The sequence below is a fragment of the Odocoileus virginianus genome, chromosome 19 (genome assembly GCF_023699985.2).
Source record: "Odocoileus virginianus isolate 20LAN1187 ecotype Illinois chromosome 19, Ovbor_1.2, whole genome shotgun sequence".
Taxonomy (NCBI): Eukaryota; Metazoa; Chordata; class Mammalia; order Artiodactyla; family Cervidae; genus Odocoileus; species Odocoileus virginianus.
Window position 1 is genome coordinate 48,881,938 of NC_069692.1, and position 25,987 is coordinate 48,907,924.

Here is a 25,987-nt window from a genome sequence, read left to right on the forward strand (position 1 = left end):
TTGCTGACAGACAGAAGCCCTTTAGTCAGACCCGCCCGGAGGTTTATAGAGCCCTTGCGCCATTGTGTTTACGGAGAGCTCCCGGGGGTGTGGCTTATTTGCTGACAGACGGAAGCCCTTTAGTCAGACCCGCCCGGAGGTTTATAGAGCCCTTGCGCCATTGTGTTTACAGAGAGCTCCCGGGGGTGTGGCTTATTTGCTGACAGACAGAAGCCAGTGCTCCCTTACCATAGGCGCTCAGCAGCTGAGATGTTAAGGCCTGTTCCCAAGTTAGAGCGTTGTTAGTTACACTAGAGAGACTGAAAATCAGTCTGTCAAAAATCCTTCCACGTGTGCTTAATAACTTTCTTCTTTGGTAAATTTCCAATAATTAATATTGTCAACTCATTCTTTTCTACTTCCTTTGATTCAGTCTTTGGAGTTATGAAGGAAATTGATTGATGCAGAGAAATGTAAAAATGGTGGCTCGTGAAATTGTTTTCTACAGAAGTAACATGAATGCATTTTATTGTTATTTATGCAGACTGACCAATTACATATGGACCTTGGTGATTCATTTTTAAGTTAGACTTTCATATATTCAAGGAATTCCTAGATTAACATTTTAATTTTTTTCAAAATCTTGCTAATAGGTTTTATAAGTTATTTATTTATGCATGTATATACATATATGTGCATATATGTACGTATATATCTACATATATAGGTACATATATTTGTATTTTGTATGGTATAATTTCAATATTATAAATGACAACAGCTAAAAGTAGAAAAAACTAAAAGATAAAAATATGTCTTCATCCGATGTGGAAATTTAGATGTACGTGTAGTATTAGCATGCTTTGATACCTATTTTATATTAGGATGATAAAATAAATACTGGTAGGGAAAGCAACAATGGTTGGAAGTGATGCTTTAATAACTACCTTAGCATTATGTGTGATGTTATAAATGTGCTTTACAGCAATGGACTTAGAGTCCACATAGTGAGTGGCACACATGAAAATGTATATTTAATATAGCTGTTTCACTAAAGGAGATAGCCTAGAAACCTGCTCTAAAATGATTCAACTTTAAAAGTTAATGTTTTCCATAAGCAGTTGTCATTGCTAGGAGATACCTGAGGGGCTTTAGGTGACCCAAAGGCAATGAGATTGATTAGCTTTAATCACTATTGAAGGAACGTTTTAACTCTAAAGATGTTATTTGAGAGTACAGAGACATCCATGTATAAAACATTTTGCCTTGTAAATGAAATCAAGAGATACATAACGTGGCTAAGTGGCAAAGCCAAGTCCTATCGTCTCCTTCAGTTCAGTTCAGTCGCTCAGTCGTGTCTGACTCTTTGCGACCCCATGGACTGCAGCATGTCAGGCCTCCCTGTCCATCACCAACTCCCGGAGTTTACTCAAACTCATGCCCATTGAGTCGGTGATGCCATCCAGCCATCTCATCCTTTGTCGTTCCCTTCTCCTCCTGCCTTCAATCTTTCCCAACATCAGGGTCTTTTCAAATGAGTCAGCTCTTTACATCAGGTGGCCAAAGTATTGGAGTTGTCCCGTTAGACTTTCCTATTAAAACATCGTAATTATTACTTCCCATTTTTTCAAAGCAGAGACAAAAATACTAAATTATTGAATCCTGTGATAAACAGTGCATTTAGTGGCAAGTTATGAACAGGATACAATTTATTAACCGAAAGTAACTATAACAGTCAGATGTCATGTCAGACATTACCTTTGAGTAGGAATACAGAAAGGTTTTTCTTTATAAAGACTTGCACCATACATAGGTGCATAGGTGTTTACCATACATAGGTAAACTATCCTGCATGTAATTAATAAATAAAATGGAGTTATCCACTTAGTGGCTTGCCTAAGGATGTTGTATTAGTTCTAATATCATCTTGCTTTGTTAGGGATTAACAGGTCCTGATGGATCCCCAGGCTCTGTTGGACCAAGAGGACAAAAAGTAAGTTAGCCACCTGGTATTAATTGCTAGTATCAATTAAATGCTGAAGCATAATTTTATTATAGTGTTTCCAGATCAATTAACAGATTAGTTGTGAAGTGGCTGAAATACACTTGTTCAACCAAAATTATGTCTTATAACAGTTGAACTAAATTGCATTCAAACACTAAGATGGAGTGTTTTAATGATTTTAATATTTATACAGTTTGCATACTTACATGCTCATGCTAAAAAAGCTAAGTACAATGGAGCTATTTTTATTTTTAGGGAGAACCTGGTGTGCCAGGACCTCGTGGATTTCCAGTAAGTAAATGTGAAGTGATTTATAATCTGTCTTTAGGTAAAATTCTGCCATTGTGAAATTTTTCAATTTAGTTTTCTACGTAATATACATCACAAAGAAATTATGGCTTATCTGCTATGATAAGCATTGTGACTATGAGTAGAAAATTTCAGAGCAATTTGAATGTATGGTGTAAAATACATACATCTGTTTGCAGGTGGCATTTACCAATGGAAATAATCCCTTCTCTGTTCCCATTGATGGAAACTGTTTCTCGTGTAACAGCAGCAAATCTAAGTATTTGGTGTTTAGACCTCAGCATCACACCACTTTCTTCACAACTGGTTTTATGTCTAATGAAATACCAGCCATGTTATCACCCACCTGCTTCCCTGGCGAGTCTTTTTCCACGTTCACGATCCAGCAGATTTGTGTTATTTCTCTCCATAGGAGAACTGGATTCTCAGGCTGCTATTTTTTTTTTTCTATTTGTTCTTCATTCCTTTTTTGTTCTTGCTATTAATATGTGTTTTTCCTCTTTGTTTCCTGTTTGCTCTGTTTCCATTGCCATATTTCATCTTTTCCATTTTAAGTCTCTTTTCAGAGGTGACTAGTTTGCTGGCTTTCCTCACACATTTTTAACTCATAGCTCAACATCTTATAGAGATGGCTTTAAACAAATTCATCAAATCTCTAGGTCTCTTGATAATGAAATAACTTATTGATTACTTTAGTATCTTCAAGCATAACATTTATTTCCCACATTGATCCACATATTACAATGTTCAAATAGAAGTAATTTTTCAAAGAATGCCTTGAAAACTCCCCATTTACCATTGAAACATATTACTCATGTGAAATTCATGCTTGTTGTGGCTGCCTAAATAATTAGAAATAATAACATCATTATCAGAGGATGTGATTCCCCTGGATGCTTCATATATGGATGGATATTTTAGAAAATATGTAAGTCTATCTTAGATATTTCTATCTAGAAAATACGAAGTCTGGAAGTACAGGCTGTCAGGAATATGGTGTCAGAGACAGCTGTGCACACGAGGGATTCAAGCCCACAGAGGAGAGTGACGAGGAGGCCCAAGGCTGGGAGACTGAGCCCCGAGGACAGCGGTGCTCAGTTTTATTAAGTTCAGCCAGCGCAGAGTTAGAGCTTGTTGTGTGTTAGGCCCTGTGCTTAGAATTGAGGCTTTGAGGCTGCATAAGGAGGCATGGTTTCAATCCCTGGTTACACGCAGTTTGATGTTGCTCAAGAGATAGTAAATGTAAGGGAGTGGGAGACAGACTGACTGGTTTTAAAATAAAATTCAGCATAAATGAGGATCCCACTGGAGGTCATTTCAGGAGTGACACTGTTTTGTTTTCCATTTCTGCTGGATTTGGTGTCTGGACACATAGCCTTACCTGTCAAGGGGTGTGTTCCTAAACACTTTGGTCCTCCCCTTCCTCTCTGTGCTAAATATCTGGGCAATTTCCAAATATCACATTATAAATTTTAGAGCAATGTTGTCTTACTTTTAATGTCGGTTTCTTATAAATCGTGACAAATGATATCATTTATATGTGGAAGCTAAAATATGCTACAAGTGAACTTCTTTACCAAACAGAAATAGACTCACAGGCATAGAAAACAAGCGTGTGGTTACCAGCGAGGAAAGGAAGGGAGGGTAATTTAGGAATTTGGGATTAACAAATAGAAACTACTGCATATAAAATAGATAAACAACAAGGACCTACTATATAGCACATGTTCACTATTTTGTAAAAGGCTGTAGTCAAAAAGAATGTGAAAATGTCCAGTTGTGATGTGCCTCTTTGTGAGTAATGGTAAATTCTCCTGACCGCAAGCATGGATAACTTCTTTACTTGCTGTGCTAAGTCGCTCAGTCATGTCCGACTCTGTGCGACCCCATGGACTATTATAGTCTGCTGGGCTCCTCTGTCCATGGGATTCTTCTGGCAAGAATATTGGAGTGGGTTTTCTTTACTTTGCTTTTCTTTAAAAAAAAAAAGTTTGAAAAAAATACTACCAGTTAGCTTAGACATCGAAAGAACATTTGAAGAGCTGAAGCAAGCTTCTTCATTTAGAAGTAGAGCCGAGTTTGCTTTCTTTACCCAGTCCTTTCTTTTCGACTGAGCATCTTACGTTTGTTTAGTGATAGACTCTATAGTTCATTTTAGAACTGAGTTAGTTCTGTATTTACAGAAGTTACTTCTGTAACTACTGTATTTACATGAAGTATGGGTCCTGTATCATAACAACCTTTATTTTAACCTTTTAGGGCCGTGGTATTCCTGGACCTCCTGTGAGTATCGTCTGTTGGTTTGTTTTATGTAGTCTGTAAGAGTGGCCCATGTCTCAGATCCCAACCTTAGGCTCCAGTCAGCACTCCACCAGTGGTGTTGACAGTGCCCTCCCTTAGGGATCTTAGGTGGCTACTATGACAGCACCCCTATTCTACTAAAAATATTGTATTAATTTAAGAAATTTCTGTTAATGTAAGGAATTTCCATTTTAAGTAGTTTCTCTTTGGTCAGATGAGTTGTTGTCTCATTGGAAGCCAAAGCTAGCACAGATACATCATTCTGAGTCAATCGTTTATCGTATTTGGTATCACTTGTCATAAATTATGAAAACATCATAAGTCACCATGTCCCTCTAATTTGTTGATTTCAGGGTCCTCCTGGGGGAGCAGGGCTCCCTGGAGAGCTTGGCCGTGTTGGACCGATTGTGAGTACCACATACATACACGCAGCGCGTTGACAGATGTTTGTTGACTTAATAGATGTTACCGGGGATGGCAAATTGCCCTGTGTGTGTTTCCCCCTGCAAATCCAAGAAATGGCAGATAAGTTTAATTCCAGTTTATAATACTGATGAGGACCAGGGTAATAATGCTATCTCATTTCTGTAGAGTGATTTTAATTTTTTCCCCCAAAGTTTTCAGCTGAACTTTCCTTCCCAGCTTCTAGAATTAGTGATTAAGCCAAGAACTGTCACCTTCATTTACAGACTCAGTTGGGATTGGGGTCCAAACTTTTGTATCAGTTCCTCTGAATGAAATGAGTGAATAGTCTAAAATTATTCCCGTGTACATTTATGTTGGCATTGTAAAATCATAATTGAACCAACAGAACTTTAATCAGTAGAGAGCTGAACTTCATGGAAGAAATTGATGTTAATATTCAATAAATATTCCAAAAATCTTGAAGTAGTGATGTTATCTGAAGAATTGATAATAGTAAATTCATTGAAAGCAGGAGCCACATATATACCTTTTTAGCTTCTCTGTAGGTGCTGCTGTTTGACAGATTTATTTACTGAATGCAAGAATGCATATAAAATGATTATAAAGTAGATTGTAAGGTGCTTTTGGTTTATGATAGAATATTAGAAGGAAAAGGTGTGCGGGGAGGAAGCGCTGGTGATTCTAACTGGAATCCACTTTCATCTGAATGGCGTATTTAGCCATCTTTGCTCAAGTGCGTGCAGTGACAGTGAGGGACAGTTTCTGGGTGAAGAGTCCAGGGCTGACTGGCCCTGCAGAGCTTGCCTTCCTGTTTACAGTTTTAGGCAGGCGTGAGCTGCCCTTAGCTGGGCGGCGCTGGCAGTGTCAACTATTCTGGTTCCCCTGAAAATCAACTGGAAAAATGCGTAGTGTTTCCAGAGTAAAGTGATCTGTGTATAGAGAAGTGGCTCTTTTTCCCCAAGCCTCCCTCCGCCTTTTTTATTACTTTGATGAGGCTGGAACTCCTTTACTCTTCTAACTTTGTGGAACTAATTGGACTGCGGGTCACCCATCGATTTTGGTGGCAGGTCTATGCGGGCTGAGCCCTGCAGGGTTTGTAGGAATGTCAGTTTCTCATATCTCACCTTTTTGTGCAGTGTGTTTTGACGTGTGTATAATCACTGTGTCACAATTTTCAAATAACTTAGGGCGATCCTGGGAAAAGAGGACCACCGGGCCCCCCTGGCCCCCCGGGACCCAGTGTAAGTTATTTGCAGTTTGAATTTCTCTGTGTCTGAAAGTTGGGATTATAGAATCCTAAGAACCAAAAATGAAAGGACTTTTAAATTGAATCATTGTCCTAAAATTTCAAAATGGCTATGATATTTTCACTCATTCAGAGCATGGTCTTTTAAGGCCAGTATAGTTGAGAAATCACAATAATTTGAACGGTGATTTTCAAAGGAATGGTTTATGCATTATATTTGAAGTGCTTTGAGGCTTTTGACTTCTGAAGTGCTCAAAACTTGGACATATAAAAGGAACATTTTCAAATGAACTAGTTTTTATGAAGGATTTACACAATGAGCAGTTTAAAAAATGAGGTTAATTGGGAGGTAATCCATACTTTTAACTTATGATTCAGAATTCTCCATATTTTCTATTCTTTCATTTTACTTTCTTTTCAATCCTGTGAAAGAAATAATGTACTAAAATTTAGATTTCTCCAAACAGAAAAGACCCATGAGTGAAGTTTCTAGAATATTAGCATATCAGGCTATTTATTCCTTATAGCTTATTGAAAAAATACTGTATTTGTCAAATGAACATTTTATTACTAGTAGGATGAATTAAATATTTCACTATATTCTTAACTTTCACATTTTCCTTACTTTAGGGAACAATTGGCTTTCATGATGGAGATCCATTGGTAAGACATTTTCCTTTGAATAAAATACAGTTTTAAGTCAAAGTCCAGGAATTCTCTTTAGAAGATGAATTCTCTTTGAGATGATCTCGCTAGAATATGTTGTATTTTCATGTTTTATTTTACTCAGATGGCAGAGCACTTTGTTGGACTGGTGGACTGGTCACTTATACATATTCACACTAACTTTTTCATTATGGAATTATCTTTCTTTTTCCATAATCTCTCTTACTTTATGAAGGGGACCAGCTTTTCACCAGAGCATTCCAATTTTAGAAGATCGAAGTCCAATAATGCTCTCTGAGGCTTGTTTTACTCATAGACTGATATTCAAACAGTACAGGAAAACTGCACTAAACACAGTTTTGGTCCATTTGTTAGGGGCAACGTGACCTTTAGGACTGAGCTGTTGGATTGGAGTGGGGGAGGTTGGTCTGTAAATGTTTTCTTTCTTGAACAAATTGAATCTGAAATAATATGGCAAAATAGTAGTATTAATTAAATCTGGATGGTGGATACGTGGGGAAAGGGTTTGTTATGTTCTCTTTGTGTTTCTGTAAGCTAGGAATATTTCTGAGTTTACAAGTAAATAAAAAAGGAAAGAGTAGCCAGAGTTAGTTAATGAATAGACTTGCATTGGGATTCTGCAGCTGGAAACCCTAAAGGATGTATCATTTTATCATGAAGCAGAGGCTCTTGGTTACTCTCTTTCTGTCTCTCTGGCAGTGTCCCAATTCCTGCCCACCGGGTCGTTCGGGATACCCAGGTCTGCCAGGCATGAGGGTAAGACAATAATGTCTGTGCTGTGTTCTATCTTCACGAGTATTATCTATATGAAAAACCGAGGCTTTCCCTGAAGCACTGAGCTTGCTTGTGCACAGACCACACTCTGATGGATTAGGCAAGTCTGTGTCGCTTGTCCGGTGGCTTTGTCTGCGGTCCTTTTTCAGTCCTGGAAGTTCCCGCTGGTACGCTGACAGCTCACAAGACAGAGGTACTTGGCTATTCAGTGCTTCTGTTTCTCAGGGAAGAAATATCAATGGAATGCACTGGATTGAGAGACTCTAGAACACCAGATGAAGGTTCAGAAGTTTCCTCCAATAGTGAGAGACGGGCGCCAAGGACTGTACATATAATGTATTTCAAACTGTTTTAGTTAAAAAGAAATTGGAAAAACTGTGCAAAATAGAGGAAAAAAAGACACTTTCAAAAGTGTTTTTCTCTCACTCTGCCATCATAATTGCTTCAAAATTGCCCGTTGGAAATAAAGAAATAAATACCAAATGCTGGGGTTAATCGACTTTTTCTCTCTACTCTATGAGTCTGAAATGATTTTGAAAAATTCCAGATTGGAGGAGTTGTGCCAAGATCCGAAAGACTCTGAGGCAATGAGTTTCCCATTGCAGTTTTCTCTGAGGCTAGCTTGGGTGTGCACCCACCATGCAGAAGACGTGGACCTCGAAGGGTGTGTTATTTTTCATGGAAACTTGAACTCTGGGAACAAGAAGGGCTTTTAGGACAAAACTGATAGAAAATTTTTGGAATGTTTATTTCACATTTATCTCATGTTACTGATCCAAAATGTTAGGACAGGTGTCCTGACAATGAAAGATGGGAATTTCTTCTCGTGTTTTGCAGCCTTCGCTGACTGCTGTTTATAGATGTCTATTTGCACTTAAAAAGCAGATACATTACTTTGTCAACAAAGGTCCATCTAGTCAATGTGAGAGTTGGACTATAAAGAAAGCTGAGCACCGAAGAATTGATGCTTTTGAACTGTGGTGTTGGAGAAGACTCTTGAGAGTCCCTTGGACTGCAAGGAGATCCAACCAGTCCATTCTAAAGGAAATCAGTCCTGAATATTCATTGGAAGGACTGATGCTGAAGTGGCCACCTGATGCGAAGAACGGACTCATTGGAAAAGACCCTGATGCTGGGAAAGATTGAAGGCAGGAGGAGAAGGGGATGACAGAGGATGAGATGGTTGGATGGCATCACTGACTCGATGGACATGAGTTTGAGTAAACTCTGGGAGTTGGTGATGGACAGGGAGGCCTGGTGTGCTGCAGTCCATGGGGTCACAAAGAGACGGACACAACTGAGCGACTGAACTGAACTGAATTTGTGCTTAAACTGCAGAAGAAGGGGCAGAAAGTTCCACATTGGGGGAAGCCCTTCTGCCTTGAGTAAGGCCATGGGTGCAGAGGAGGAAGAGGGTTTTCAGAGGAGGCTCCGGAGAGCAGGGGGCAGCTGGTCTGGTGGGTCAGCGGTCCATGTCTGGAGAGTGAGTTACTGATGTTGGAGGACATAATGTCCCTTTGGCCCAGCTGTGAGGAAGTTGGGGAAGAAGGGCTCTAGACACCAGCAGGCAGTGTCATTATCTAGTTACAGACCTAGGTACTGGAGGATTTGTTATTCCAGGACAGAGTTTGTTAACTAAAACTGATACCTATCGTATACAGTCGCGTAGTACACATGGTATTCTAAAATTCTTCTAAGGCTGTCATTTCTTTGTGACGTAACCTTTCTCTTAGCAGCACGTTGACTTACATGTAGGGGAGCAAGGTCACTTTATGAGCCATCTGACCCCTTTCTGTGTCAAATCCAACACATTTATTTACTTTTCTACTTATGCATTTTTGCATTTGTTAGGGTCATAAAGGAGCTAAAGGAGAGATTGGTGAACCTGGAAGACAAGGTCACAAGGTAAGGACAAGGAATATTATTGGGTACATTGTGATTAAGAGGTTGTAATGACTTTCATTGTAAGGGCTTATAAGGAATAACAAAGCATGATTTTTGCCCCTTCCTTTTCCAATGATGATTGAAAAGTTCTCAGCAGATGCATCAATATTCTGACGAAGCATCATATCCTAAGGTTGTTCAGTTACAAAAAAAAGAACGAAGAAAGCACCATACACTTTCATTCCTTCCTGTGTTGCTACACCTTGCTTTCCTTTTCTAATCAACCACACTCAGCTCTTTCCCTTGATGCTTTTGATAGTCAAATGTTATTCACACTGGTTGTTCCACTCCACTAGACAACATTTTATGACAAGTGTAAAATTTTATGGCAAGTGTTGCTGAGACAAGCAAACAGGGAATTGATAATTGGCTTATAGCTTCTCAAGTTCTGAAATAATTTTTCTGTTTGTTTCTGATTTCATTTCAATATAGCTTAGGCTTTGAGTCATTTGGAAGCTAGCAATAGCACGTATATTGTTTTTTGGGTAGAAATTTGGAATCCACAACACAACTTATAGTGGAGCTAGTGCGTCCTGCAAGGCTGAAATTTAAAGTAAGGTGACCTATTTGTCTTTTTTCATCCACTAGAATGAAATCGCCTTAGAGTAACTAGGAATTTGACTTCTTATATGTTAGAATATTTGTCCCTGTAAATTCCATAGTATTTTTACAAAGTCAAACTGCTCTTATTAATGTGGGTTGCCTAGACTTTGTTGAATAAGTCCATTTACACCTGTACTGGGTGGCAGAAGTCTATCTTTTGAGGTTAAGAGCTTGAGAAGAAATTTATTAATATCTTCAGGCACTCATATTCTTGAATTCCTTAGGAAAAACTATTGAACAGTCTCAGATAATGAAGATAAATAAACCAATTTCCTGTACCTTATTACAGTGTGAACTTAACATTTTAAAAGTCTTTTATTACTTAGGCTCTGAATAGTAGAGCCATTTTATTCATCTGGCACATCACAGGTGAATTCTTGATGACAAATTGGAGAAAATTATAAAAACATCAAGTACTTTGGATGTTTTTCTTTGTGCCTGTTCCTCCATTGAATTTTTAAATTTGTAACTAAAAAAACCAACAAATATTTATTAATCTCTGTTATGTGCCAGGGTTTATTCTAAGTGCTAAGGGCACAGAAATGAACACATATGTCTGATGTGGCTAATTTAAGTATGACATATCCATATAATAGAATATGATCTAACCACAGAAACAGAGTATTAAACCACACTGAAAGACACCTCGAGGTAATATTTATAGTAAAGCAGACTTAGTGGACTTCTGCTGTTTTGATGCCCTGTATCCTTTCCTCTTTTTTTGGTGACCCCTTCTGTTAGGGAAACTTCCACTCCCCCATCCCATGGGGTTTGGGAATGAAATAGTCAATCAGAGGTCTCTCTACTCACCCATGAAACTAGTATTTTTGAGACCTATGCAAGTTAGTTATCTGGACTTTCAAATTTGTTTGGTCTTAAGTGGGGAACCTGCAGAATTCTTGGTGTGTTAGGTAACTGGCCAAAATGTTCATGAAAAAACTTTTCATAATTAAAAATTGTTGATCATTCCTTATTTATTTCACATGCATATGTCACTTAAACTTTCAGTGTTTGTCTTTGAAAATTGATCTATGAAGATAATATAACTCCTTAAAAAGGAAACCTGAAAAGGCTAATGGATGCATTTAGTTGTGAGCTGAAAGCAGAAAGATGAAAATTAAGACTAGGGTCCTGAAGTTTGCTTTCAGATTCACAATTCTGCCTTGAATTTACTCCACAAAATAGTTAATGAATATTTAAATAATTTGGTTATGAATCTAAGAATGAACCATCAAAAAAACTTTCAGTAAAATGATAATAAATTGCTATTCCTAAATTTGCCATTTAGCTTTATGGTTATTGATTAGTTACTGTGTGCTATTCATCTATTGGTGAAATAGTTAAATCAACTATGTTACTCTAAGTTTTAACAAGAATCAATGGGAAAATATCCCAAGCTCTACTAATGAAAAATTAAAATCACTTTTGTTTTTATACTTAAGTGGGGAAATACAAGTAGTATTTAATTATACATGTTTTGATTATCCACTCCATGAACTAACAAAAGTCCACTATATAAGATTCTGAGAGTTTATTCAGAAATCAAGTGTAAATGGTTTAGGTATAGCCTAGTTCTTTGCTACGTGTGGCCAAATGTTCTATATTAATACTGCTGCTAAGTTTTTCTGGTGTTTCTTTGTCTATGTGTGAAAAAAAATCTCCAAATGCAAAGTTGCAGCCTGTGGAACAAGAAAATAAGTGAATTGAAACAGGTCAGAAACAATAGAATTGGATTTTAATCTACTATTATGTACATATATTAAAAATTAAGTTATTTTTCTAATAACTAACTTCACAATTTATTTGTTACCGTAGGAAATGTAGGGTAGTATATCTATTATAAAAAGCAAAATCCTAGTCAGAGAGAAAATGACTTTCTCAGAGTCCATAAAGTAATCTTTCTGTAAGAAATAGTAGTCCTTGGATTTCTGTTTAGAATATCCTAACATTTAAAAATGGTATCAGAGGGACTTCCCTGGTGGTCCAGTTCTTAGGACCCAGTACAATTCAGGGAGCCTGAGTTTGATCCCTCGTCAAGGAACTGGACTCACGTGCTGCAGCTAAGACCTGGTGCAACCAAATAAATAAATAAAGTAAAAAATACATGATCAGAAATTATATAATTAATATAAAAAGTCAAAGCAATAATTAGAAAACATGATGAAAGAAGATTCCATTGGTAGTGGCCACCAGCTAGTCAAGATACTGTAAAACACACTTAAGTATTCAGTTTGAAGAAAAGAACAAAACTTTATTGATGGAAAGAAAAAGGAAACATTTTAACCAAATCAGAAGATACACTGAGTTCCACAATGGAAAGATTCAGTATTGTAAAAATTGTTTCTCTATATAATCTATTAATTTAATGAAGTTCTAGTACAAAGCAAGCAGCATTTTTTTGTGTGTGATGTTCTGCTCAACAATTCTAAAGTTCATGCCTAAGGCTATACATTTAGGAAAATCTGAAAAATAAGAGTAACTGTAAATGAAAAATAAAAGTAAATGAATTTTCCCAGCCAAAGATTAGAATGTATTATAGAATTTTGATAATTAAAATATTGTGGTATTGACAACATCATATAGAAAACTGGTAGAGCTTAATAGGAATTCCACAAGCAAGTTTATTTATCAATTTAATATATGTTAAAGATGAATTTTCCAATCTGTGTGGGGAGAATCTATTATTCAGTAAATGATATTGAATAGAGTGCCAGTAAGAAGGAAAATAGAAGGGGAGAAAGGGGGAGCAGTGACAGATTTCTCTTCTTGGGCTCTAAAATCACTGCAGATGGTGACTGCAGTCATGAAATTAGAAGATGCTTGCTTCTCGGAAGGAAAGCTATGCCAAATCTAGACAGTGTATTAAAAAGCAAAGGCATCACTTTGCCCACAAAGGTCTGTCTAGTGAAGGCTATGGTCTCTCCAGTAGTCATGTACAGATGTGAGTGTTGGACCATAAAGAAGACTGAGCGCCAAAGAACTGATGCTTTCAGACTGTGATGCTGGAGAAGATTCTTGAGAGACTCTTGGACAGCGAGGAGATCAAACCAGTCATCCTATAGGAAATCAACCCTGAATATTCATTGGAGGGACTGATGCTGAAGCTGAAGCTCCAACACTGTGGCCACTTGATGCGAAGAGCCGACTTATTAGAAAAGACTCTGATGCTGGGAAAGATTGAAGGCAAAAGGAGAAGAGGGCGGCAGAGGATGAGATGGTTGGACAGCATCACTGATTCAAAGGACATGAACTTGAGCAAACTCTGGGAGGCAGTGAGGGACAGGGAAGCCTGGCGTGCTACAGTCCATGGAGTCACAGGGTCAGACACGACTTAGCGACTGAACAACAGTGACAAGAAGGAAAAAGGAGATTTCTACTTTATATTTACATAAAAATAAATGACTGATAATGGAATATTTCTACATAAGAAATTAATATACAATTACTAAAAGAATAATGTAGATGAATATTTATTTTTGGGAGGCAGATAAGGCTTTTCTAAGGGTAAAAGGTAGAAGTCATGGAAGAAAAGACTGATTTAAATATGTTAAAAAATTGTGCATGGTATGAAAACTGTAATAAAAAAGTTAAAATGAAAATCATAGTAGAAATATAGTTTATGGAAAAGTTTGTGTAGTGTGGTCACACTTTCCTAATAATACACCCACAACACACACACACACACACACACTTAGTACCTGAATGCATATACACCCTTTCTCTGTCTCTCTGTGTCTCTCTTCCCCCCTCCCTCTCCTCCTCTCTCTCTTTAGAAAAATTTTGGAAAGGATAGCATCTAAAATGTTACTGGTGTTTACAGCTGAAAAGTGGGATTGGGGTGACTTTATTTCTATACTTGTTTGTATTTTCTGAATTCAGTTAATATGGATTAATTGAATTAATATTAATTCAATTAATATGGATTAATTCAATTCAATTAATATGGACTATTCACATAAAATAATTTAAGAAAGTATAATAGACTAATTCAGGGGGTGCAGACTTAGATTGAGCCCCTTTCAGGTCACTTCCTGGAAGAGCATTTGGTGCCCTTCTCTGTGTTGCTTTTCAGGGTGAAGAAGGGGACCAGGGCGGACTGGGAGAAGTTGGAGCTCAAGGACCTCCGGTTAAGTATTTTTCAGTCTTATGCTGCATGATCCCAGTGGTCACTGGAGGATATCATTACTTCTGGAGTTTGGGAGAGGTCATGCAAAAATATTTCTGTAAAATTCACAGTTTTTTCATTTTTTATATAAAATATAGCATCTGTCAAGGAACACACTGATTTGTACAAAGTATGCTTTTTGGAATATTTATGCAAAAGCTCTCCTTGAGAGATAATACATGTCATTCCCATATCTCTTCTATTGACCCTAATATTTCTGGAATTCTTTTTGAATTGTGTTCAGAGTCAATAAGTGAGCCACAGTCAGTAAGGGAGCTGCTTTAATCTGATTTGGTCACATCTCATTTTGTGTCCTGAGCTGGATCATCCTGAAATGTATATTTCAGGCCGGTCCTAACTGCTCTGCAGAGAATGGGACTGACCTGGATGCAAAACAGAGCTGGTGTGGAGCCACTGCGAACCCAGGGAAATGATTGGCCTAGAGCCAGTTTATCTTAAGCCAGTGTGGACTGTTAGCAAGTTGTCTGGAAGGGGCCACCCTGCTTTCCCGATGGAGTGTCTGCCCCTGTTGTTCCCCAGGCAGCATGTCTACAGCATCTGTTTCTGGATCCCTGCTGCTGGTGGGGCCAGAAGTCTAGAATGGTAGCATTCAGGATTGAAGCAGATTCTAGAAATAACACCCTGCATCCTCATTTTGAGGATTACCTGCTGCCGTGCCGGAGAAGGGATAAGATGGGTTCCTACTGCCCCAAACCGAAATTCAGAGTATCTTTTATTGTAGAAACAGTGTAACAAAGAGTGATGGCAAGCGGTTGATGGAGACCCCAGCTACATCCATAGGAAGAAGCTTTCCTGGGCTACCTTGGGAGCCTAATTGCCTTGGGTGGCATCCGCTGGTGGGGAAAAGTTACTCCAAGGTTTAAAATCACTACCGTGTGACGTGTAACCAAGTTACAAACCATGGAGGAGGCAAAAGTGGCAGTGTATTCTGTGTGTGAGTTAAAAGCCAAATAGTAGTAGTAGGAGTTTAGTCAGTAAGTCATGTCCGATTCTTGTGACCCCATGGATTGTAGCCTTCCAGGCTCCTCTGTCCATGGGATTCTCCAGGCAAGAATACTGGAGTGGGTTACCATTTCCTTCTCCATAATTCTTTTATGCTAATGGTATTTTCTTTTTGTGATCAATTGTTATTCCAATTCCAGATTTGTGGAAGTCTCCAGAATTTTTAAAAAGAGTTTTACCATCAGCAGAATTCCTTTTGGATTTTTCTTCTAAATTAGGAAAGCGTATCACTCTTCTCATTGTTACCTTTGGTTATGACATCAAAGCATATGTGCTTCAACTCAAAGAATGTACTTCTCTGTCTCTTTTTGTTTACTTTTCAAGGGAGCTCAAGGTTTGAGAGGCATTACCGGCGTAGCTGGCGAGAAAGGGGAAAAGGTAAAATGATGATGGTGATATTCAAAATCAATACACATACATGTTTAAGTTTTGGGCCATTTCAAAATATCTTCTTATCTTCAACAACATCACATTTTTATTTCTTATTGGGTGCTTTGTAGAAGTTTGGTTAGGTTCTTACATTTCTGTTATAAACATAGATGACAGAAATGAGTCATCCACTGGTTGATACTGGTTATGTACTGTGTGTCTTCAGTTATTGAGGGTAAGCAGGAGTAAGCAGGCTGTTGTATTTCATATCTTGTCATTGTCAGTAGTTGACTCTGACGCAGCACCTGGGGTTCAGGGCAGAGGCGGAGGAGGGTGGAGAAGTGGGGGAAGGCAGAATGCCTGGCCAGACGGAGGAGGCGTTGCCACTCCGTGGAGAGGGCAGGGCAGGCATTGCTTGTCCGAGTGGATAACAAACGTGAAAACAGCTCAAACTTGAAAGTTCATGATAAGCTCAGAAATATTTTTCTTGCTCTGTGTGTGTGTGTTACATGAGTAAGGGGGTGTGTCTAACCTCTCTGAGATTTTAAGAAAATGGTCCGCACTTTTTTAGAAAGTCTATTAAGAAAACCCATTTGTAGGATTCCAGAAAATTAAGAAGAAGGCACTTTGCCCATCACCCTGTCTGACCCTCACCTCAGTCTTCACAGAACCTCTGAGACTAATCCTTGTTGCTCTACACGGAATCACATAGCCTATCATTCACAACCAGGAAAGGATAACGTGCACACTGCCGGTGCTTAGTAAATGAACTCCAACCTTCTAGGAAAATAGATGCACAGTTTTGTGGATTGATTTTTTTCCAACTTTTTCTTTGTCTCCTTGGGTTTTCTCATTGTTCTTGGCTCCCTCTTCCATCTCCTCTGTAATATTTCTTTTCTAAAAGCATCGTGTTTTTAAAAACATATTTTTATATTTCTGTATTCATGTTACCTTAGGTAACATTTTGTTGGTACTCTTCTGTTACTAAGTAACAAATCCCATTTAGTTTGAAGTTGCTGATACCCATGCTTTTGCTGGTTTTCTGGTTTAAATCATCTAAAATATGTGACCCTTATTTTGCAACCAATTACCATTGTTGATATGCTCTTTATTTGAGGTATTTTGCTACTTGGTAGTTTTCAAAATTTTCTCATTGCCTCTGACTGTGGTCAGATTGCTTTCAATATAAAGGAAAAAAGCTCTTCTGGTGAACTCAGACCCTTGCTGTGGTTACCTAGTAACAGCAGTTTGGGTCTGAGCTGGTGCTGAGCAGCAATGAGAGAGAGAGAGAGAGAGAGGCATCAAAGCCATTTCTGTAACACGAGGGCTGGCTCTGCTCCCTCCCAGCAACATGAGCTATGAATTCAAAGGCTTTTTCAGGTCTCCCAAACCTCTTCCTTCCTGGTGGATGGAGAATGCCTTCTGCTCTATTCCAGTTTTTAGGGATGAAAGACTTTCAAGGCTCCATGGTGCCTCTGCTTCTTTGATGCTACCCATGTCTGAACCCTCTATCAAAGGTTTTCTAATTTTTAATTCTTATTGCAGACACCATCCACCTGGTTTTCTTGGCTTGACATCTACCCAATACCCTTTTGACTATTTTTTTAAATATCTTTCATCATCTCCTCCTCCCAAGCCTGTTCATTAGGAGAGGGCTTGTTCTCTCCAAGTGCCCATCTGCCTTCTCATACGAGTGGTAAATGAGAAAAAGATTTCAACAAGGGGAGGGGGCTGTATTTTGCCATGTAGCATAGACGTAGAGCACTAAGATCCCATATTTTTGTTTTGAAATCATGTTTTGATCCTTATAATGAAAATAAGGAGGGGATGTGTACCACAGATAAGGCAGGCAGAGATAATTTCGTGAAAATTAGATTTATAAAGCCCTGTAGTTTTTAGCCAGCATCTCTTGGTGGGGTGAAGCTATTGTGGAGGAAACAGATCAGTCACTTTACACAAACTGAACCTACTGTCTATTCAGGGTGGAAGAGGGGATGCTCACACCTTCTTTGCAGTTTATTCTTCCAAATCACAAATCTGGAGTCCTGATTCTAGATCTGGGTGGGAATCCAGAGTCACAGAAATCTCTTCTGGGTGTGGCAGCTACAGGGTCCAGGGCAACTGCTATTTAGGTGGCGCCTTGGTCTTCATCATCAATGAATTCCCACTGGGGTCCTGGGAACCCCAGAGCATGATGACCAAACCTTCCCAATAGGCTTTCCAGGTTCTCTCAGTAAGTAGCTCACATAAGCAATCAGGAGAGGGTGCTATGTTTGTTCATTTAAGATATCCAAGGTGGTATCAAATGTTTGGTGTAGTGCTTTTGATGGAATGAGAAGATGTAAACCGGTGTTTTCACCACTGAGGTTTCTGATGAAATACTTCTTGGGCTTACTGATGAATATCAGTATATACTGCAACACAAGACACAAAGCCTCTTTCTTATCTGGCTGTTGAAATTCTTTAGAAAGACTGAAGTACCCTTAGCGTGCATCACTGATCTTGAGTTCATTTTCCTTGTCTTATTTATTTGCAGGGTGCTCGGGGCTTAGATGGAGAACCTGGGCCTCAGGGGCTCCCTGGTGCACCTGTAAGTACTTTTCATGGGATCCACTGATAGATTTTTTAGCAATGATCAGTGGTAGATTTTTTGCTATTAATATATGTATGTATGTGTGCAGGTATCATTTATATATTAATTAAGTGGAAAAATGGGCAATAGTTTTTGTATTTATTAAAATTTTAAAAATTAAGTCAAACATCTTTATTTTTTTCTTTTGTACAGAGAAATGTTCTTCTGACTTGACATGGGTTTTGTTTTTCTCATAAGTTTGGTCAAATTGTTTTTTTTTTTTTTTTGCTTGCTGTGTTTTTTCCTTTCACTGTGGTTGCCAGGATGCCAGGAGTCACAGTAACTCTCTCATTTTGAGTTCTTGGGTAGTTAGTTCTATGCTTTTCCTCTCATATGATTTCTGGTCTCATTATTTTATATTTTGATGGCCATGTGTAGATGTGTCCTTATGTGGACTACCGCACACCTTTTCTGGAAGTAAATAAACCAAAAAATGGTTCACTGATACTCATACCACATGAAAAAGTAGAAAAGGTATAAGTGGAATAGAATTTCCAACTGTCAAGGTCCAGTGGGAAAGAAAGAATGTAATTGGAGGATAACATCATAAGATCAAGCTGCAGACGTGCGCCAAGCAGACCTTGGAGGAAGGTGGACCTGCAAACACGTGCGAGGTGGGATAGAGCAGCGAGGACAGGTAGGGAGCAGCCCTGTTGGGGTGATGGGGTGTGCTGCTGTAGGGCTGCCACTGCCTGAGTGCGGAGCTCCTGTTAAAAGATGAGCTGGAATAGACAAGGTAGAGGAACATTATGGAGTGTTTTATGCCAATCTGGGCAATTGTAAGTGATCCGGTAGCAATCGGAAGCCATTTGAGGTTTCAGAGCAGCTCACCAATCAACCAAAGCTATATTTTAGGAAGACACGTCCTCTCATCTGTTACCACCTGACCATATCATCAACTGGATAGTTCTGACAGAAATCATTATTATTGACTGGAGAAGTAAGTAAAATACAGAGAAAAGGTTGGCAACTCATCCAAACCTCAACCCACCATGATAGTCAATGAGGCTAGAGGATGTGTGGACAAAGTGCCCGATGTCAAGGCTACCTGCAGTGTGTACCTTAATTTTATTATAGCTGTTCATCCAAAGAGTGCAGAAGCATTATGCATTTACAGTGAAATCAATTGGCATGTAAGTCTTGGTTATCTTTATGATAATATCAATTTTTAGGACAATATAATTTTTATAAAAAGGTTTCTTGAGGCATCCGTGATAAATCAAAGCCATTGAGATGAAAGAGCAATGTAAGATAATTTGGACAGAATTTTTTAATTTCAAGCCTATCAATAAGTTAATTCTGTTCATATGAGCACAATTTTATTTTGTGTTTGCAGGGTGACCAAGGACAGCGAGGACCTCCAGGAGAAATAGGTCCCAAGGGAGACAGAGTGAGTCGAATCCTCGTTAATCACCACCAGCATGGAGGTTGTGCAGATCTCCTTGATGTGACCTAAGTACACATGGTAACTGTCTCTGTTCTGTCTCCTCCCTCTGCCCTGCAGGGCCCTCAAGGTTCTCCTGGAATTCCTGGTCTCCCTGGGCCCAAAGGGGACACGGTAAGTCCTGAGCTATAGTCATCAAGCTCATTCTTCAAAGTGGTTATTGTAATAAAACTTTATAAAATAATGAAAGGAAGAGGGATGTGTTTCTAAGGGACACTGTGTTTCTTTGTGCATCTTTAGGGCTTGCCAGGTGTGGATGGCCGTGACGGAATACCTGGAATGCCAGGAACAAAGGTAGCCGTGCAATTTAATCTAACGGCGATGGGGTGGTCTCTGCCCTGGCCCACCAAGGAGCTTCCATCATTATGTCACTGGGACATTTACTGAGCTGGCTTTGGCTTTTTCCCCTCCTTTTAGTTTTTCCAATCAAGGGTCAATACAAAATTCTTAGAAGTCAGAAAGAGAAAGGCAAATACCATAGAATATCACTTATATGTGGGATCTAAAATATGGCACAGATGAACTTATCTACCACACAGAAATAGACTCACAGACATGGGGAACAGACTTGTTGCCAGGGGGAGAGAGATGGGGGAGGGAAGAGCTAGCAGTTTGGGATTGGTAGATGCAAACTATTATATGAAGAATGGATAAACAATAAGATCCCACTGTACAGCACAGGGAACCATACCCAGTCTCCTGGGATAAGCCATGATGGGAAAGAATATTAAGAGAATCTATACATGTGTATATTAGTCACTTGGTTGTACAGCAGAAGTTAATACAGCATTGTAAATCAACTATACTTTGATTAAAAAAAAAAAACACCAAAAACAAAAAGAATGTTTGCTTGTTTTCAGAAGCTCAGTAAAACTGCCTTGTTGATGAACATAGGCAGAAGGAAATCTCATGTTTTGATGGCATTTCCATCCTAAGTCCTATCCCACCTTCCCATCCTGAACAAGGTCACATTATAAAAGTGCACATAAGGTCAGCTGTGCAGATAGCCCTTCTACTTAGAAAGTTTTTGTCTTTCCTTTTCTTAAAAGGAAGACAATAGTTCATACAGGTTCAACAAAAACTTTTTTTTTTCAGGGGGAACCAGGGAAACCCGGGCCTCCTGGTGAAGCAGGTTTGCAGGGATTACCTGTAAGTATTCGAGTATTTAATGTTGATTGATTTATATACATATTTTGAACATATGCATTTGAGGGGGAAACATATTGTATATTTTGATAAGTTCTAGGGAAGAAAAGATGCTTTAATTTTGTGTTTTTACAGTTGTACATTTTTGTACTTTTTCTCTGAATAACTAGTTAAACCACACTAAGATTTAAGTTTATATTTTGCATCTGTTCCTCTGTTTAGTTCAGTCAATTTTCTTTATATCATTTCACCAATCCTGAGCTGTGGTCTGGGCTTTATACTTCCTCCTACTTGAACCAGTTCTGAAGCCCTAGGACCAGGGTTGAGCCATAAGGTTGAGAGTATGTTCAGGGAACCATGTGAGCTATAAGATTTCATCTTTTGATTGTGTGCTATTTTGAATTATTCAGATTGGTGTTTTCCTGCATTACTGTGGCTGGAAGTTCATGTAGATTATTCCATGTGTTTTCTTGGCTCTTTGGAGGCACATATTTCAAGTTAAAGGGGCTACTTGGTAATTTTGAGGACTGCCCTCCAGTTTATTATGATATCTGACACTTAAAAAATAATCAGAGAATACTAGGCCTCTGGATAGCACCAAATCTCAGTTAGACCCAGCATTTTCCTGCCATTTTGTTTTTCTTCTTGCAGCTTAGTGTTTTTGACAGGTTCCTGTTTTGTATTCTGTACATGAAATCATGCCAGGAAGAGTTCCTGTTGACCTGAAAATAGGACCAGATTCTAATTTGAAAGTTCACCCTTAAAAAGTGACCTTAGTAAAGTTTACCCTTAAAAAGTAACTTTAGTTTAGAGCTAGAATTTGCTTCCAGGGTGTTCAGACATAACAAGCCAAAGTCTTGTGGCTTGTGGATAGGTTTGTAGTCTGTGGCCTGTGGATATTGTGGATAGGTCTGTAGCTTGTGGATAGGTCTGTAGTCTGTGGCTTGTGGATATTGTGCATAGGTCTGCAACTTCAGAACTGGGAAACTAGGGAGGCTCTCCCCCAAACTGCAGCTTTGAGGTCGTCACGATGCCCTCAGCCCCTTGGCAGTGTGCAGTGGACTTGGCATCTCATGGGTTGTCAGATGAGGTGACTGAACACACACTCCGTGTGCATTCTTTCAGGGTATACCTGGAATTCCTGGCGCAAAGGGTGTGACTGGTGAAAAGGTAAAAGATGAAAACTTTGCAGTTAATATTTTTCTCTATTTTCATTATTTTCCTGATGTATTTTGTTTATCATTTAAAATAGTTCCATCCTGCCTTTGAATTTATATTTGACCTTAGGGAGAAATCAAAGAGAACTGCAGCTGCAGAAAGAGTACTTTGACAAAGTGTTACTGATCAGACTTCCTTCTTGAAAGAGTCATCAGTTGCCAGTGTAAAACAGAGAAGCTTTCATTGCTCTTTACCACTTAAAATAGGGAAGATATTATTAAGCCACAGAGGTTTTGTCAATGGATATTAAGATGATTTAGCTGAAACTTAAAGATATTAAGCATATTATTCACAGAATAATCAATGTTAAGTGCTTATATGCAAGCACTTAAAAACAATAGCCAAAAGAAAAAATTAAAGGGACAAAATATAGCTTTACTTTAAATAAAACAGATCCACTGTGACTACTGTAGAAATTGGTCACAATTGGATTACGTGGCTCCAGCCTTTCAGTCGTAGTGGCCCAGACGGTCTTGAGCTGAGGCGCCCCCCAGTAGCAGGCCATGAGCAATTGATAGTGGAGATGGCATCCCAGATACCTGCTTTCCCCGGAGCTTGCTGGCACATCCCTTGCTTCCTCATGCCGGCATGATCCTTTATTTACAGTTTTAGTGGTGTTACTGTCAGGTTAAAAGGTTCAAAGAAGTGTATTGGAGGTGGAAATGATAAAGAAAGGCATATATAATTAATACTGTAAAAAGAAAAAAAAGCCTCTCTTATTCTTGTCTGGCTAAAGACCTTCCTTTTTTGATATTTGACCTTCACTTTTTAACATTTTTGGAACTTTTGAAACTTCCAGGAATGACAAAACAGTATCCTAAATCTAAAGAACTTTGATGTATACATCAAGAAAGAGAGTCTACATCCTCCCATATTCTCAGTGTAAAATCAGGAAGTTAATGCTGTTTAAGTGTAAGAAAGGCCTGGTCTGGGCAAGTCAGGTTGATCATTCTGCTTATTTACTTTCCAAATTAGTCTGAATTACTGTGTTCTACCTTCAGGGTAACACAGGTGCTCCAGGGAAGCCCGGTCAGTTGGGGAATTCTGGCAAACCGGTAAGGTATCCTAAGTTCCCTTTTCATGCCTTGTAACCTGTTGTCCTGACAAAGCAAAGGGTTAGGGAGTGTAACTCTTTCTCTGCCTGTCTTCTTCTAACAGGGCCGCCAGGGGCCGCCCGGAGAAGTGGGACCCCGAGGACCTCGGGGCCTTTCTGTGAGTATCCCTTCTGTGCAGACCCCTCCCAGAGTGCCTCCTCTGCTCCCCTCTCCCTCCCTCCCTCTTTTCTTCTTTTATTCATTCATCCAGTCACTCATCCACAAATGCCTTCTGACATTTGCTAATCCAGATTAACCAATGAAACAGGAATGCTATTTAGATATACAGTATGCTCTTTTCTCCAGAAAGTGGAAATAAAGATGAAATATGTTAAAAAAGAAATTTGATGAGTCTTTCTACTCTCATCCCATGTTGAAGGAAGTATTTTACCGCAATATAAATCAGCTCTATGAGATATTATTCATATACTGTATAATTCACCCATTTAAAGTGTGTGATCCATTGAGGTTGGTACATTTGCAGAATTGTGCAGCCGTCACCCAGTCTGTTTTAAAATGTTTTCATCACCTCAAAAAGAAACTTCAGATCCACTTGCAGATTCAACATTTCCCCTCCTTCCCTTTTAACCCTAGAAAACCACTCATCTACTTTCTATGCATTTGCCTGTTCTGGAAATTTCATATAAATAGAATCATGCAATATGTGGATTTTTTAATGACTGGCTTCTCTCAGCATAATGTGTCAAGGTTCTTCTATGCTGCACCATGTATCAGTACTTCATTCCTTTTTATTCTCAAATAACACTCCATTTTGTCAGTTCAATTCAGTTCAGTCGCTCTGCTGTGTCTGATTCCTTGCAATCCCATGAACCGCAGCACACCAGGCCTCCCTGTCCATCACCAACTCCCGGAGTTTACTCAAACTCGTGTCCATTCAATTCTATAGACACACCTTATTTTATTCATTCATTCAGCCATTGATGGGCATTTGGATTATTTCCACTTTTTGGTCCTTATGAATAATGCTTCTGTGAACATTTTTCTACAGGTAGAAAATGTAGACTTTTTTTGTGCAGACTGTTTTACTTCTTTTGAGTACCTGTGTAGGAGAGGAGTTTCTGGGTCATGCAGTAACTCTATGTTAATCTTTTGAGAACCTGCCACGCTTGTTTCAGTGTGAGTTTGTGACCCATGCATTTATTTTGCAGCAAATATAGCTATGTACATTTTCTCACTAGATACAGTTTAACCCTTAGAGAGGAACTGATGCACTCAATTTTAACTTGAAAAAAATTCTTCCTTGTCTTCATTTTAAGTTCTTGTTTTCAAAGCCTGCTGGGTAACAAAAACAACTCCAAGTGAGAACACAGAAACGTCTCCAGGCATCATCGTTGCTTATTTTCCCCCACTTTATTTATTTATTTTTGATTGAAGGATAATTGCTTTGCAGAATTTTGTGGTTTTCTGTCATACACCAACAAGAATCAGCCATAGGTACACCACCATTACATTTTGAAGAGCATTTCTTGAGCATGTTGAGTGGGGATTTTCATGCTTCAGAAAAGTGAAATATCCCAGTTGAGAGTGGAACTTCTATCATATATCTGTCCACTGGCTTCTATCAGGCGGTTTCCAGACGTTTCTCTGCAGCCAAAGAAGCTAGCTCCTGCCCCTCACGCCTCACTTACCCTTTTCTCCTCTCTGGCTGGAAGTCTGTGAATTTCTAATTAAAATACTTTCCCTAAGTTGACTGTCAAGGAATGAGGTCAGAGCTTGATCGCATTTCTAAAATTACAGAAAGATTGAACACTGTGGGGGAGGGGCGCAGGAACCTTAGGAAAGTGGACTAGCACGTGTCATATTCGTGTTATAGAGCAGAAAACTGAGTACAGTACTGCTAATGGCAGGACTCCCTGCAGAAGGCCGGGCCCCTGCAGATGGCAGGACCCCCTGCAGATGGCCAGGCCCCTGCTGATATCAGGCAGGACCACGCACTAAACACAAGCCTCGCAGGTGGAGTGGGCTTGGCCCATCTCCAGCTTAGGACTATGGGATGTAGAAACCAATGGACTTGAAGCCAAAAGGAGATGGGCGGTGTTTCATCCTCTCAAGGTGGGGAGGCAGCTCAGAGGGAGTGATGGCTGTGTAAGTTTTCGAGCCTCACTGCCGTTCTGATTATTCAGTTTCTGTAAGCATCCGTATTCTTCCCACCATTGCCCTGGCGTGTGCATACTTAGTCACTTCAATCCTGTTGGACTCTTTGCGATCTGGGCTGTAGCCCTCCAGGCTCCTCTGTGCATGGGATTCTCCAGGCAAGACTACTGGAGTGGATTGCCATGCCCTCCTCCAAGGGATCTTCCCAACCCAGGGATCAAACCCGCGTCTCTTATATCTCCTTCGCTGGCAGGCAGGTTCTTTACCGCTCGCATCACCTGGGAAGCACTGTCTCCTCACTGAGGCTCAAAGCCACAGTGTTCCTCCTCCATCACATTCCTACCCGCAGGGGGACCTGCTCATTTGACCACTGCGTCTTTAAGGTCTCCCACCTTCCTCTTCTTTTGAAGCCCAACCGCTCCCCACTCCAGGCCCTCCCGCCCCAGCCCAGGCGGTCCCCTACTGCTCGGTTACTGCAGGTTTCCTGATTTGCCTTTCCTGCTCACA

General features: G+C 39.4%; 1 protein-coding gene across 1 annotated transcript in view; it reads left to right on the forward strand.

Moving 5' to 3' along the window:
- The window catches only part of COL9A1 (collagen type IX alpha 1 chain), a 62,430-nt gene that overhangs the window by 6,461 nt on the left and 29,982 nt on the right, over positions 1–25,987 (forward strand). The window contains exons 5-22 of the mRNA XM_070450223.1: positions 1,919–1,972; positions 2,240–2,275; positions 4,553–4,576; positions 4,948–5,001; positions 6,208–6,261; positions 6,897–6,929; positions 7,653–7,709; positions 9,579–9,632; positions 14,347–14,400; positions 15,787–15,840; positions 18,368–18,421; positions 19,800–19,853; positions 19,968–20,021; positions 20,148–20,201; positions 21,003–21,056; positions 22,179–22,223; positions 23,273–23,326; positions 23,430–23,483. Coding sequence (XP_070306324.1) covers positions 1,919–1,972; positions 2,240–2,275; positions 4,553–4,576; positions 4,948–5,001; positions 6,208–6,261; positions 6,897–6,929; positions 7,653–7,709; positions 9,579–9,632; positions 14,347–14,400; positions 15,787–15,840; positions 18,368–18,421; positions 19,800–19,853; positions 19,968–20,021; positions 20,148–20,201; positions 21,003–21,056; positions 22,179–22,223; positions 23,273–23,326; positions 23,430–23,483 — 897 coding nt within the window. The remainder of the gene's footprint in view (positions 1–1,918; positions 1,973–2,239; positions 2,276–4,552; positions 4,577–4,947; positions 5,002–6,207; positions 6,262–6,896; positions 6,930–7,652; positions 7,710–9,578; positions 9,633–14,346; positions 14,401–15,786; positions 15,841–18,367; positions 18,422–19,799; positions 19,854–19,967; positions 20,022–20,147; positions 20,202–21,002; positions 21,057–22,178; positions 22,224–23,272; positions 23,327–23,429; positions 23,484–25,987) is intronic.